This window comes from Periophthalmus magnuspinnatus, chromosome 3 (genome assembly GCF_009829125.3).
Source record: "Periophthalmus magnuspinnatus isolate fPerMag1 chromosome 3, fPerMag1.2.pri, whole genome shotgun sequence".
Lineage (NCBI taxonomy): Eukaryota > Metazoa > Chordata > Actinopteri > Gobiiformes > Gobiidae > Periophthalmus > Periophthalmus magnuspinnatus.
In genome coordinates this window covers 23,892,692-23,909,009 of record NC_047128.1, presented here as the reverse complement: position 1 = coordinate 23,909,009, position 16,318 = coordinate 23,892,692, and the positions used below count along the sequence as shown (strand labels likewise).

General features: G+C 39.2%; 1 protein-coding gene across 2 annotated transcripts in view; it reads right to left on the bottom strand.

Annotated features, from left to right (window-relative positions):
• cdh8 (cadherin 8) overlaps positions 1-15,944 on the bottom strand; it is a 196,687-nt gene extending 180,743 nt beyond the window's left edge. Inside the window, exons 1-2 of one of the 2 annotated variants that reach the window (XM_033988574.2) lie at positions 15,701-15,944; positions 13,129-13,708 (exon numbers count right to left, since the gene is read on the bottom strand). In XM_033988574.2, the coding sequence (XP_033844465.1) occupies positions 13,129-13,407 (279 nt within the window). In that variant the 5' untranslated portion in view covers positions 13,408-13,708; positions 15,701-15,944. The remainder of the gene's footprint in view (positions 1-13,128; positions 13,709-15,700) is intronic. The other variant, XM_033988579.2, reaches the window with a different exon arrangement.
• Positions 15,945-16,318: the final 374 nt, after the last annotated feature.

The window sequence follows — 16,318 nt, the reverse complement described above, 5'->3', positions numbered from 1 at the left end:
GGTCAGATCCACAGGTTGGCAGTGCCTTTCCAGCTCCCACAGACAAATGCCATGGTTGTGTCTGCGCACAATGGTGTGTCAGTAGGTGAGTGTCTCCTTGATGTAAGTCGCTTTGAGTGCCTTGAAGGTAGAAACGCGCTATATAAAAATGTGACTATGACCATTGACAGGTGATGGTGCTCTGTTTTTATCTTTCAAAAACAGTCACACAGTCCATTACGAAACCCCCATTCTCTATATTTCAGATCTAATAATAAACTCGTTAAACTTGCTTGGCAAAATTCTCCAGCTATGTACAAAATGTGCAGATGCTAGCTCGCAAATAGTTTTAGCTATTTAAACCACACTGGAGGATGCAATGGAGATCTAAGGGCTGAAAGACAAGACCACTCAATACACGTTTCCATGCGGCTGCTTGGAGAAAGATTACAGAGCTGTATTCCTGGCCGTGTTGTGGGTGTGAGAAACCAAACGGAATTAAACTCCATCCCAACACACATCAATGCCCCCTTCACTCCTTGGACGGAATCGTGAATGAATCCTGCGTCTAATTCGGGCAGCATACTGTTCCCAGCGTATTATTTTCAAGCTAGCGCCTAATAATTTATGTGGGCTAACGGCTATCAATCACCGGCGATAATCCCGCTAATATTCTCGTTGACTTCGACACTGCATTCATCAATCAAGGGCAGGTGGAAAATCTTTAAGGACTGAAGCTGAGCAAATGCAGATTAAGATGCGGAGAGGGGGAATGGGGGAAGGTGTGTATGTGTGTGTATGTGTATGTGTGTGTGTGTGGGGGGAAGACTCGACCTTTGATGTGTTTTTTTGGAAATCGCGAACGGTAGAGCTGCAGGGAAGACGGGGGAGTGAGAACTGAGCAAGGATCCAAGTTCAACCTCACCAAATACGCGGAATGAGGGGACTATGAACAATGTCATTTGACTGCAGCCCATCAGGACAGACTTACTGAGCTCAAGAGTCACTAGAGCCATAATCATCCTGTCACGGTGAAGAGGAGACGACGGGAGGAGGAGGAGGAGGAGGAGGAGGAGGGAGAGGAGGAAGAGAGAAGGAGGGAAAAGGGAAGCAAAGAAGTTGTGCCCTTTCCAGTATTTATAGAGTAGTGTTCCAAATCTGTGGTGAGGGAAAGGGAAGGGATGTGAAATTTGCTAAGATTGTGGCAAATGGGGTGGGAAATGTTGCAAAAAATATAATATCTAGACTTTTGTTTGCTTATTTAAAATTATTATTATTATTATTATTATTATTATTATTATTTATTTATTTATTTTTATTAATCCAATGACAATATTCAGATGCTATATTGAATTTCAGGGTTCTTATGCTTTACTCATGTAGAACAATAGTACTAGGAAATAAACCTAAAAATGCACCAAACCCAGCAAAATCTTGATTAGGTGTGCAGAATTAGAGGTGAAAATATACAAATAAAATTAAAATATCAGTTAGAACACTATCAATCTAACGGGACAAGAAATGTGGGAAATATACTTAATGGAGTTGATGTGTAAGTTTTCTTAAAATGTAACCACATAATTAAGAAAAGTCACATTTTATTTGAGAGATACACTGCACATTTTTTTTATTTTGTATTATTATTAGTCTGTTCTTTTTACAGCTTTGTAAAATAGCTTCCATCATACTTGACACTCTAATGTTGCATCTCCAAATGAACAATTTTGTTATTGTGGTAAACGGTAAGTGGTCACATTTTTATCTGGCACTTTTCCACCTTCAGATCACGCAAAGTGCTTTAAATCAAGGAACCACTCACCCATTCACACACACATTCATACACCAGTGTATGCAGACGCTGGGGGCGAGGTGGGTTAAGTGTCTTGCCCAAGGACACAACAACAGCATTCATATGTGGGAGCTGGAATCACACCGCCAACCTGTGGGTCTGTGGACAAATGCTCTACAAACTGAGCCACATCGCCGCTATAGTATAGTAAATAAACATAAGGCAAATTGTGTTTTTAATCATATACGACCCAACTATGTGGTTTGCACATGATGTCAACAAGTTCAAGTGGCTTATAATGCATCTCTGGTGTATAGTTCCTTGATGTCAATTGCTTATCAATTCATAAAGTTCACCTTAAATAAATGTGTTTTGACAAATCATCACTAACTGCTGTAAAGAAAAACAATCTAACCTAAATTATATTCGGATAAAAAGCAGTGGTGGAAGAAGTACTGTACTCAATTTTGTCACTTCTGTCAGTAAAAGTACAGATACCAGAGCAAAAAAATAAAAAAATAAAAAAAAATAGCAAAAAAAGGAATTATTTTCCATGTAATGGTTTTACTTTTACTTAAGTGAAAGTATTATAAAGTACTTGTTTAAAAATGTACTTAAAGAATAAAAAGTAAAAGTATTTTGCACAGTTTGACTTTGAGATCTATAAAGCTTCAAATGTTTTCCTCAACAGAAACTACCAACATACTAAAAATAAACCCATCAGACTCTCCAGCACGTCAGCACGACAATAAAAATACTTTAGATTTGAGTCCAGTTCAAAAATGTAGTAGAGTAGAAAGTACAGATACCTTGTCTCAAATGCAGTAAAGTAAAAATAAAAAGTATCCAGTTTAAAATGTATTTAAGTAAAGTACCTACAATTTTTTTTTTTTTCATAAGTACAGTACTTTACTACTTTTACTCCATTATGTTCCTTCACTGATAAAAAAAATAATACAAATTTGCCAGACAGAAATGTTACCTAAGATATATTTACATAAAAATAAAAACAGCATTATGAAACGAAACCTCGATTTGACGAAGTTAGTAACTGTCCAATGAATGCTGTTTTTTGTTTTTTGTTATGCGAAATAGAAGGTTAGCCACCCAAAGCATTATAAAACATTCAAATTAAAGAGCACATCCATATAGACATAGAAAACCCCTTGAAGCGAAGTAGTACATGAAACTAATGCAGTGACTTCTGGTACCTTGATCTGGCTGTGACTCCACCTGGTCTGAGGAAAAAATAAAAAAAACAACAGGGCAAATATTTCCGACCACTCTTCAATTTAAGGTGAACACAAGTCAAACATCAGTACTACAGCGGAACAGGAAAGCCAACATCTCCGGGCCCTGTCTCTCACATGTACTCGGCAGCAGCAATCCGAAACGCTGTGGTCCGACTGGCTGGGAATTCTGTCAAACAGCTTGTTGGCCAGAGTCAAGGTAGTGTTTTCATCAGCACACACAGGCAGACAGGGCACAGTTGTTATAGTAAAGTTTCCCAGACCCATAAGAAATCCTCAGCAGCAGGTGCAGTGTTCAAATGTGTCAAACCGAAATGTGTTCTAAGTAATCACTCTGTTCACTCCAATGTTATTTATGTGGCAAATTTAAAAGCAACCTCAGCTGCTTCACAGGGAAACCTGACAAAAAACAAGTTTACAGATTAAATGATGCCTAGGAAAAGAACAATAAAACACCACTGAACTGAACTAAGATATAGCCCATTTCAACTATTTGATATGTTGTCAAAATCCATATTTACTTGTGCACTACGCAACTGTTTAGTCTTTTTGTCTTTTCGATTACCAAGCAGGTGGTGTCACTATGTTTAATGTCATGTTTAATGTCATAGTGTGGAGTATTCCAGGCAAAGCATTGACATCTCCCTGGAGAAAAGCTGGTGTCATACCCTTCACCAGAAAAACAGGAAAAAAAAGAAGAAATAGCGCACCTTAAAGCAGATCTATTGTGCAAAATCAACTTTTTAGATCTTATAGTTGTTTTCCCTTTTCATTTACCGTCTCAAAGTTGTATTTGGAGTGATTCGTGCATGTTTGAGCTTGATCTTTATTCGCTTATTTTCAAGACGCCATGTTGCAGATCAATCTCCGTTTTCACCGCCACCACTGCTCTGTACTTACTTCATTCTTCAGTTTTATTTTTTTCGTCTAATCGGTGATACGTGCAGGATTTTGCAGCGCCGTGCAGTCATTTTGGTACATGTTTCTTTTATCGAGTAATTTAAGATGAATATTGCTTTTAAAATGTACAAATTATCACGTAACGATCCACAGATTATAGGTCTGCTTTAAAAGTATTACATGCATCAACAAACATCATGCCTTGAATTTTATGTCCTTTAAAGAAACAGCAAAACACTCTGCATTGCCCCAGATGACCAGGGACTGACTGACTTTCATAAGAGGTGTTTTGCCCAAGGACACAAACGCAATACACACTGAATAAAACAGGGCTTGAACCACCAACGGCCCGTCTTAAGTGGAGCACTCTACCACCTGTAGCCCCGGTTGCCTCGAAAACACGTACATCTTTAGAATGTTGCGTGAATCTTGTCTTCACAGCTCGTTGGCTATAGTCAAGCCAGTGCTTCCTTTAGCGCAGAGGCACACACAGAGCGCAATTCTTCTTCCGGACATAGGCTTTCTCTTTGCTGAATCAATAATCAAACGGCTTTCTCTTCCTTTCTTGTACCCCTGTCAGTCCCTGCATTCTCCCGCTACAGCCGAGATTGATGAATATTAATGTCGGGATTATCAATTCTCTTTGTGTTGCGAAAATATACAATGCGGCGCTGGGATGAAAGACTTAGGACAATGGGTAGAGGGAATAAGTCAATTTAGCATATCGGCACTACTAGCATTCAGGCAACCAAGGGATCCGTCATTAACAATCCCCAGGCTGTGTGTACTAAGTGATAGGCAGAGGGAGTAGAAAAGTTACATGTGAGACGGGGGAAGGGGGGGATTGTTACGCCGGACCGTCATCAATTTGTAGTAGCAAACGGACTGTTCTCTTTGGTGCCAACTTTGCAATTTGTCCAATGTTTGTCTTTTGTGCTTAGGCGATGTTGTGTCTTTAATAGGCCGAAACTAATGAACTGTTTCTTTTGTGTGTTGGAACAATTTGACATATAGAAGAATGCAAAGGAAATATGTCTTCATGGTTTTGTGTTTGATTCATAGGTTTGAGAGCGGTTAAAATGGCTGTTGGGACCGTTGCTATAGCGATTAACAATTCAAAACAAAATATTTTATTATCTATATAAGCAAAATGTATGCTTTATAACAACTACGCCTTAATTATCTTATATTATTTAATTATAAAGCATGAACAAAGGCTTAATTCATAATGAAAAAAATAAAATATTGAGGATGGGATGCATAAAAAATTGTGAAAGTATTAATATTGCAATAGTAATCAGTATTGCAACAAACAAATTATATGTACTATTTCAATAACACCAATATTCTCCATCAGATAAAAATGTATATGTTTTTTGTGTTTTAGTCTAAGAAATCGGATTTCTAGTCTTAATTTTGACCAGTAAATGCAATGGTAAATGGTCACATTTTTATATAGCGCTGTTCCACCTTCTAGGCCAGGGGTGTCAAACACATGTTCACTGAGGGCCACATTAGCAAAAGGGCTGCTCTCAAAGGGCCAGATGTAAAATAAATGTAACTACTTTTTTAAACTTGTTAATTAATTGTTTCTGTATTTATTACTTATTCAAGTTACAAATATTGTACATGCAGTTGGCTGGATGTAAAAATATGGCTCTGTAACTGTGTAGCTCATAAAATGACATTTTAAGACCATCATACCTTTTAATTTACCCTGTCAAGGGCCACATAAAATGATGTGGAGGGCCACATTTGGCCCGTGGGCCTTGAGTTTGACACATGTGTTCTATTTATTTTATTTATTTATTTATTTAGAAACGGGACAGTGCATATTAATGAACATATGATACATATGTAAATATGCCAGATTTTAGCCACAGGCTAGTTTCCATCTGTTGTCCCTGGACAGGTTGATAGTCACATTTAACATAAAATACCACATACACAAAATACAGTCAAATACATACAGGGCAGGACAGAAGCCAAGTCAAAAACATAAACTCAGGAGGGTTACTACAACTTTTAAAGTGCTGTGTGTATTGCACAAATCTTAAAGTGCTGTGTTTATTGCACGAGTTCTAAAGTGCTGTGTTTATTGCATAAGTTCTAAAGTGCTAAGTGTATTGCACGAGTTCTAAAGTGCTAAGTGTATTGCACGAGTTCTAAAGTGCTAAGTGTATTGCACGAGTTCTAAAGTGCTAAGTGTATTGCACGAGTTCTAAAGTGCTAAGTGTATTGCACGAGTTCTAAAGTGCTAAGTGTACTGCACGAGTTCTAAAGTGCTAAGTGTATTGCACGAGTTCTAAAGTGCTAAGTGTATTGCACATAACCATAAAGTGCAAGGTGTATTGTACAAGTCCTATAAGTCGAGTATTTTATGTAAAGCTAAAACTGAGTAACTATGAATTGTGTTCACATGTTTGTGTTGATCTAAGCCACTCCTTTAAATACCTTTTAAATGTAGTAAAAGTGGGTGCCTCCCTTACAAAAGTGGGAAGACTGTTCCACTGTACACAACCTTTAAATGACAGAACATTTTGACCAAAAGTAGTTCTTCTCACAGGAACCTCACAGTCACCCCTGCTTGTGGCTCTGGTTGTTCGTGATGCAGTTTGTATTTAATGTGTTCTTTTAGAGGCGGTGGTGCCAGCCCATGTAAGCACTTGTATATTAGACAGGCATTTTTAAATTTAATAAAGTTTTCAAAGTTCAACAAGTTATACTTTGAAAGGATATTACAATGATGGTAGGTGAAAGGTTTTTTGTCTAGAATTTTCAAAGCTTTTTTATATAAAGCTTCTAGGCACTCAAAGTGGTTTACATCAAAAAAAACACTCACCCATTCACCCACACTCATACACCAGGGTACACAGACACTGGGGGCGAGGTGGGTCAAGTGTCTTGCCCGAGGACACAGTGACAGTATTCATTTGTGGGAGCTGGAATCTCACCGCTATTCCATCTTTCCGATTTGGTGGTTAATATCTCTCTAGAAACAGCTGCTCTGAGCATAATTTACTAAAACAACAATACTATGATGCTATTCTGCATATATAAAACATGAACAAAGTCTTAATTCATAGTGAAAAAAAATGACTGAAGCTCTAATAACGTTATAATTAAGGAGTTAGGGTTAAATAAGCCTCAATCATTCATAAACCATTTGTTCATTATGGATTAAGCCTTTCTTCGTGCTTTGCTAAGGCTAATCAAAATATAGTTATTATAAACAATTACCATTATATGTTTTTGAATGATGACATACAACAACACAACATATAGCACACAAAAGAACTGCACTAGTGCCCTCAACTGGCCTACATTCCCCATAATAGAAACAGGTCCTCTTACTTCCTGTTCAAAACTAAGTGGTATTTCGCTTTAACAAACCATTTTTGACCTAGTCTGACTTTTTTTTTAACAATCGTAAGTACAGAGCAGTAGATGGAGATATAGGGCAGGTGAACATTTTCGTAGCATTCAAGCCTCAAATGCAAAACGATACAGATTTAAACAGTCAAACCTGCATAAATCAATCGAAATATAACTAATGACGAAGGAACACTGTCGTAACACGGTTTAAGTCCATTCGAAATAATACGCCTCCTTTAATTTAGACACTGCCATCACATCCTATTTTGTTTCACTACCAGAACATTAACTTACTGATTATGCAAACCCGCCCCTTTAGTGTCTGTCTTCCCTCACCTACATTCACTGCACCTTATGTCAGATCCAATGCCAGCTACAACATTAACGCTTTGTAGCAGCAAACCACCGCAGAGCCATTCTCCCTCCCCTCTCCTCCAATTTGGCATCAGCCTAAATCAAGAGCTGCTTTTCCAAACATTACCCAGCAGCACTGGTCGACATGAGACTCTTAACCCGCTCTTGTGCGTTCTCCCACTCGCTGTCAACAACACACAAACCTCCATACAGTTGTACAGGGCATCCTCCTTCACACTCCATTTGCCTATATTTCCTGTGCTAATAGCTAGCGGTTTCTGAAGCATTCCTGGCTCATGATGAGTAATCCTCCTAAAATCCCTTTCCAAAAATGTGTCGCTTTGAAAGTACAGTGAGCAGTAAGCCTTCATAGCTGTCGTCCCTGCTTGGGTTAAACAGGTACTGCATGTCGGCCCCCCTACTGAAAAAAACGAAGCTTGGTGACTTGTGGTGTCAAGGGGGAATAATGATCTCCATGTCAAATGCATGTACTTAGGATTTGTTTACGACATGTAGTATCTTCAATTGACCGATCAGAGGTGCAGTTATTTATTTTGTTTTATGGGTTGCTTGAGAGTAAAATAATAATAATAATAATAATAAAATGGGAGTAAATGGATTAAGGATGCACAAAATATGGTGAAAGAATCAATATCGCAACAAATAAATTATATCGCAATATTTGGTTCTTCATCAGTTAGAAATGTACTTTTTTTCTGAATTTTTTTTATTTTTTATTTATTTTTTGGTCCATGAAATCAGCCTTGAGTAAGTTGATTCTGATCCTTAAATTAAATGGTAAATTGTCACATTTTTATATAGCGCTTTTCCACCTTCCACTCACCCATTCACAAACTCATACACCAGTGTACACAAGCACTGGGGCCGAGTTGGGTTAAGTGTCTTGCCCAAGGACACAACCACAGTATTCATTTCTGGTCCAGAATCGCCCCACTTTTCCATCTTTCTCATTTGGTAGTTAATATCTCTCTAGCAACAGCTGCCCTGAGCATGATTTACGAACAATGCTCCTCTGCACCATCAGCCCGCTTAGATCATCACCAGTCACACAATGACACACATTTACATACGTTTTGTTGGATTACGAGTCTTGCCTAGTGGCATAATGGCAGAACGCGTTGTTGATAGTTGAATGGAACCCCAAACATCCTGGTTAAAGGGGGAAAAAAATGAATTTGACTGCAGTACAAACGCAATTAGAAAGTATGTACCAAAACAATGGGCTTACTTCCATAATAAAACTAATACAATTAAGATAAATTAAGTTATAAGCTATGTGGAGGTGGTTAATATAACTTGAAATTGTTATATTATATACAATGCAGATATTTCCTAGTGTCATTTTATTTTATAAGTGTTTCATTTATACTAATTACCTCAATCAAGGCCAATTCTTCCTCGTCATTTGCGTTATGCTAAACACAATACAATATAATGTTCTGTACAATCAACACACTTACACTAACACGGTAGTCCCTTCGGTAACTGTGGTTTCAACTAAACACTGTAAAAAACATTTGGCTGATGAACCAATCACAAACAAAACAGAATTATTGTTATTATCAAGCAGAATGTGTTAATTAATTGGGTTATGTGGAACACCCTTTGTTTTTGTCAACATGGAAGCCAAAATTAAAATGATAAAATGTGATAATGATTTTATTATTATTATTTTTTCACCACTGCTAACAGAAAACGCTAACCCGCTTCTTAACCGTGTGAACATCAGGTAGGGATGACAACAATTTGGAATATCAGGGATTATGTGTTTATTAATTAGACCAAAAATATCCAACATGGACGTATTTCATTCTTGGTCAAGGAGAAGTCAAAACCTAGATGAGCGTAACGTGTCATACAGTGTTTTGTATTATCTACATGTGATCTTTCTGACAAGTATTGCAGTTTTTGTTATGTTCGAAGTTAACATTTTAAAAGAACACCTTTGTACGGATCTAAACTACAGTGTTAGCAGTTTTTATATGCAAAATAAGACAGAATATTTTGTGATCTGCTAATCATGTCCATTCAAACTGCAATTTCAATTCGATTGTGATTCACCTTACAGCCTTATTCTGTACGAGTTTTACATCCCACTCACCTTAGCTTCATTTTTTAATTAGCCGTGAGAACTACCGGCAAGAAAAAAAAAAAAAAAAGAAAGAAAAAAAACGCAAAGAAGAAAAGAAAGGAAGATTTATCGTCTTAAACACAACACAATGCCATCTCCGCTGGACTTATCTTAGCTCTGCCAGGCATACTCATGAGCACTTAACCTTGATGCGAGCGCTACCCATCACCGCCGCTTAGCAAAAAAAGGCAAAGCGTCCTCTCTTTCGGATAGAGAGAGAAAGTACCCCCACCTCTCCTCCTCTTCTTCCTCCTCCTCCTCCTCCTCTCCACCTCCATATACTGCTCTCTCCCCGGTCTGTCCTTCAGCTATAATGATGATGCTTTACACCTATGACTAACCGGCAACAACGACTAACTTTGTTGCCAGGCGAGAGGGGGGAAAAGCATCCTTCAAAACCCGGAAATTACTATTAATGCACGTCTATTGTTAAGCAGCTACTAGGCTAGAGTAGTCAGTGCTAAATGTTTAAAAACGGGTTGTAGTTTATATCCGAAAATTGAACGTAGATTAGAAAATAAAGGGATTTTTCTATAAGCAAAAATATAAAAATTCTAAATAACGGTATTAAGGAACATGGAGCGACCTCAACCAAGGCACTAGTCCATGTATTGCAATGGTACAATGGTAAAGATTCTACTAATATCAAAAAGTGCACTGTGCAACTTTTTGGCGTAATGCTACACCGTGTAACATTCCTGATAAAGCAATAATATCTGTATGATGATAAGTTGCACAGTGTACTTTTTTGGACAAATCTAACTCATCTTCCTCATATTTGTCTCCATAAAGATGCCATCCGACTGCATTAGCATTAAATGTACATGAGTCATTTAAAATTCTATACAACATTTTCTCCATATAGTTTGCAAAGAGCTTACGTCTGGGTAGCGAAGAGAGCCCGTTTTCCTTGATCCTTTTGATGAGCAGCCTCAGTCGGAGCCAGCAGAGGCTAACTAATTGACTAGTCTGAAAAATTAATGCACCACTTAACAGCATTTTTCTGTTGCGTCGCTATTTAGCAAAACACAGGTGCCAGTCCCGCACGGTGGCAAATGTTTAATTGATGATGCCATATGACAAAGCTTGGTCCATTCTGTTCTCTACCGATTCACAAATGTCTTTTCTATTAAAATAAGGATGGATCTGGAACTATTTTTATTCATGAAAGTTAAACGGCCTATTAAAACTGTGATAGCTTGATCAGAATGTAAAGATTATTTACTCTATGGGGTAACTGCTAACACGTAACATATTTACATCACCATGTTTCCTTTTATTGTTTTGAAAAATCTATTATTGCCAAAAACACTGTATTAACATGTTTGGCGTTCTGATTTCCCCCATTTCTTCCTTTTCTCTCTGCACTAAGTCACCCCCCATTCAGAGCGCTATCACATTACAATCGTCGTGCATTCCGTTAATGAATCTACTGCACATCGCATCAGGTTTGTGAAGTTGTAGTGTGTTGTTTTCCACCTTGCTTTTGTATACTTGTATATAATAGCTGTGCCAGAGCATGGGTGACATTTTTTGCGGCTCATTGGACAGAATCGTACTGCCCGCTAGTGCAATGAATAGTGCTCAGCTTACAAAGTCACATGCTGTGGCTTTAATAAAAATAAATATTTACTTGATTTGATATTCCAGCCAGAAACATTCACAAGTGAGGGCATCCGACTTGGCAAAAATATTAACACATTTCTGATCACTACATGGTCATGTTTTGATATTGCATCTTCAGAAGGGATACACCAAAAATATGTAATATTTTTAGAAAGAAAATAGCATGAATAAACTACGAATAAAAACGTTTCTACAAGATAAACTGTATTTTATCATCCAAAGAAAAAAAAAAAACTTCATTGCCAAAAGAAATTGTAAAAAAAAAGGAAAAAAAAGAAAAAAAAAAGAAAATATAAAACACGATCAAACAGAAAGCATGTATAAAAATGTATTACAACGTGAACAAACTTTAACTTGAATATGCAGTATGGACAAAACAACAAGAAATGCAAAACTAGCAGTGTATTGTTGAGTTATTTAAAGTGACAGGTGCTTCAAAGGTGTCAAATATTGCACATCCTACTGTAAGATATAGTGTAAGAAAAGGGGAGGAGCCAGGTTACCAGGGTTGCCAGGTTGGTTCTCCCCAGGTTAGCAGCAGCTTGCAGCAGTAAACAGGCTGCTTGTCGCACTGGCCACCAGCCTTTTTTTTTTCTTCCATTGAAAAGTCCCTGACACGTGCACACATGAGCCAGGGAGCAGGTGGCTCTTAGCAGCGGGAGGAGCCCACAGTTGTGCTCATTCCAATTGGAACCAAGAAAAAAGACTAAAAATACTGAAAATAATCTATTGGATGTATTGTAAAAATAAATAAAATTGTGATGTTAATGTATCTTCCCATTCACTTCAAATATCAAGGTCAAATAACACAAGAAAATTGTCTGTTTTTATAGTCATTGTGGCCACCTGCACAGAACAAAAGAGTTATGTCTAAATGGCTATGCAAGCTTCCATAGATGTACAATGCAGGACTGGGAGGTTTCAAGGAAGAATCAAGTACTGGGGTTGCCAAAAGTATTGAAAATCAGATGCTAATCAATACTGAAACTAGTATCAAAACTAGATACTCATTTGAGCAGGTGTTAATACAAAAAAGTCACATTCACAGGACAGAAATGAACCTTTTCTGAATAGATTTAGACTGATCTTGAGATGTATAAAACTACGTAGACTGGTATCGCCCATGGACCACTATGGAACCTACCTGGACGACTGAAGGATTACACAGATATAAGACGGCATGGGAATATAAAAGAAACTGATTTCTTGTGTAAAGAAAGAGTGTTTTTAGTTATCATTGTGGTATTGGTATCGAGTCTGTCCCTTAGTATCGAAATCGCGTTTAAAATTGTAGTATCGTGACAACACTATCAAGTACACAACTATACGACTGAAAGTATGGAATCTGATTCAAAGCTGTATTCATATAAAATAAAACAATAAAAAATCTATAAAAAATAAATTCATTAGTTTTCATTTAAAAGTTCTGAGAATGTTTATCACTGTATTTTTTTTTTTTTTTTTTATTTGTATTTTTTTTGTTTAAGATGTCATTCTTTGGAGTTCTATGTCTCTCTATTGCCCCCTATCTCTCCTTACCCTTCGCATCCCCAACCCTCCCTCTACCCAAGAGCCAAGCCAACAGCAAAATAAATCATTCAATAAATAAAATAAGCTTACTGGGCCCTTCAAACCACCCGAATCGACGTCCCCGCATGATAACCGAACTTAACACAACGGTGACAATCGCATAGTGCACTCACCCTGCCAACCAGGATTGGATCGGGTCCCGAGAACTCCTCCAGCACAAACATTTGATTCCAAACCCATCCTCTCTTGGCGCGACTCAGTAATCTCTGTCCTTCGCTTCCGGGGCCGCTCGCCACCACAGTTGCCCCGGATGCCCTGCCACCGCCGGCCTGCGTACCTCTGGAGCGGCTGGAGATGGGACTGCTTGCCGTACAAGTAATCCACAACAGCAGCAGAAGCGAGCAAAGATCCGTAAACGTCTTCTTCGACCGATTTGGCATCCTGGCGGCCATTTGTCGGTCTGTTTGTTTATTTGTTGATCTCAAAGTCTTTCTAACTCGACCCCCGGTTCCCTCCTGCTGTCCGCTTTCTCCTCCCTCTCCCTCCTTCTCTGTTGCGTCTCTTCAGATCAACAGCTCCTTCTTAGATAACAAGAAAAGGTTAGTTGTGTCCTCTTTGAATCGCGTTGCTGGCATTCATGGCGTGATAAAGGTCACTTGCATGGCTTGGCGAGAGTCCATAGCAGTTGGAAAAGAGGGGGTAAGGAGTTCCAGCTCAGCAGCGTCCATTTGGAGGTATTCCGAATTGGGAGACCTGAAATGGGAACAGTCGGAATTTTAGTCGGGGAGGAATTTTTTTTCTTTTTCTTCTTTTTTTGGGGATCTAGGGGAGAAGTGTTGGTGTTAGGAGGTGAGGGGAAGGGAAGAAAGGGGGAAGCAGTGCCAAATAAACAATAAAGCAAATCACATCGGGCAGCCAACAACAAGGATGGAAAAAAAAGAGGGATACAATGCAATGGAATGCTGTTTGATACACTGCAAGTTAAGAGTGAAGATTGATTACAACATGAATTTCTAAGACTTTTAGATCAACAGTAAAACACTTTCTAGTCACTTAGTCTCTTTTCAAAAGCCTGTGGTATAATCCAATCAGTATTGACAACGATTGATATTCCGCAATTTCGCAGCAGGACGTTCCACAGCCACGTGACCACGGCATTATAAAGCAATAACAAAACAACACATTTCTTGTATTTTATAACAAGACATCAATATGCCACTTGTTTATTACAAATGATGCTTCCTCAACACGGGTGACCCTATCTCGATCCCATATTACTGCAAACAAATGGCTTGGCTCTGCTGTATCCAATTCTCTATCAGATTGCCTGTTTTTAATCTCTTGTTCATACATAGGGATTATCCAGGAAAGAATTGCATGAGAAATTATGCGTTTCTCATGATGAATGCCATGTCGATACGAGCCCGGGCTAAATTGTCCTCAAGGGCTCGTGTTTTCCATTAAAAATCCTTGGACATGCCGGGTAGTGGCAGCTTGCAGATAGAGCGCTTTGCTGCAGGTGAGCCCCACAATGTCAACAGCGCTGGAGCCGGTAGATACCATGGTAATCCACAATGACGATGACTATGATGATGATGAAGGTGATTAGGGCAGCTGATAAATTGGACCGGCGTTTGAAGGCATGTTTAATCGCGCCAGTGCAATGTAATGTCGAGGCGGGACTGTTGTTTTGCGATAAGGGTGGACAGGGGTACTGTTTCGGGGGAAAGTTGAAAAAGAGCTTTGGGCTTAACTGTAAGTACAAGATAGTGAGTTAAAAAGCGGGAGTTGAGATGTTTGGATTAGGCTGAGAGTGGCTTTTGTTGTAATTTAAACTGAATTAAGTTGGATGGTTACATTGCAAGTTTTTGTTTTCCCTTTCTTTGTTTTAGTTAAGTTGAAAGAAAGTGAAATTAAGAGATAAAATAGTGTAAAATCTACGTATATTAGCAGTGATTTCAAAAAAACAACTTCAAAATCATGCATTGGAAAGTTAAGCTCCTGCTCTTTGACTTCAAAATAGTCAAAAAATGCAGTCATCGTGGTGCCAGAGGACATTTAAGGTTTAAACTGGCTGCCCAAATCTACCCAATACGTGCGTAAACGTGTTCCATCCTGTGTTTAAAGCGACCAACATCCCATTTAGTCGTTTTGCCTTTGATAAAATAATCGAGTCTACTACGACGCGTGACTGGGCTGACAATTTCAGCACCACGGGGAAAGGGGACAGCTCCAGACGCAGCCGGGAACGTGAGAGCGAGAGGCGAGGAGCGGAGGAGCTGCCCGAGGTACCAGACGTGATTGTCGGCAGAGAGAGAACGCAGAGTCCGCTGTTTCCCCAGTGTCTGACAAAAAACGCCAATAAATCAGTTTAGTGGATGTCTTTAACAACCCCACGCGAGGGGTATTTCTTTTCTTTTTTTTTTTTACGCGGGAGGATAAGGTGCTTGTTCCAATCTCTCGCGCTCTGAAGTTTCTGCCTTTGAGCCCATAATGTCTTCATTCATTAAGACAGGTGGCACTTTAAGTTGAAAAAAGCAAACTAGGACCAAAATCATATGTATGGGTTTATAGTAGACTAGTCCTGAATGAGTCGTGGTGGAACGGTAGCCCAAGTTGCACACCTTTGCTGTGCACTTGCCTTTCCAAACGTGAAAATCGTCAAAAAAAATCGTATTAAATAACCTTGACACGAGCCAGCAATGGTGTCCCCAGTCAGAAAATAATATAATTAGCTTTACTTACTACAACGAGACCCGCATCCTTCCTCGCTGCTGCATAATTCCCCCTTACAAAAAAAAGAAGAAGCGTAAAGCCAAAAACTCCAGTGCGTATCGTTCGAAGCGCTGGGGGGAAATGTGGAGTGGAGACAGTAGAAATCCGTTCCAACGCGAAGGAAGCTTATAGGCGTTTGTTGTCGGCGCGTGGAAGCAGTTTGCGTGAGTGTTAGGAGCTCCGACAGACTCGCTCGCTCGCTCGCTGGACGACTAGGAAAAAGTGAGCAGGGGATGGAAGAGAGACGAGCCGCGGCTGAGCAGAGAGCCTCCCCCCTCCGCTGCGCTCATTGGGTTGATGAGGAGCCGGGTCAACAACAGGCGTGCGGATGAACGTGGACGCGCAAAGGTGGCACGTCTCGGGTTGCAGACGAGAGTTAGAGACGGATAAGGAACGACGGGGGGGATACGTAGGCGCGCAGGGTTATACGGTGGAGATGTGGCTATGCGTGCGTCCTCGTTGCGCGCAGTTGGACATCACTACTGTAAGGTGTCCTAAAGAGCATTTGACAGGGTTTTCTAATTATTTCTTGGTTTATTTTTTATGGTTTTACAGCCAGGGGATAGTTGGGACAGTGGGAGTAAAAAA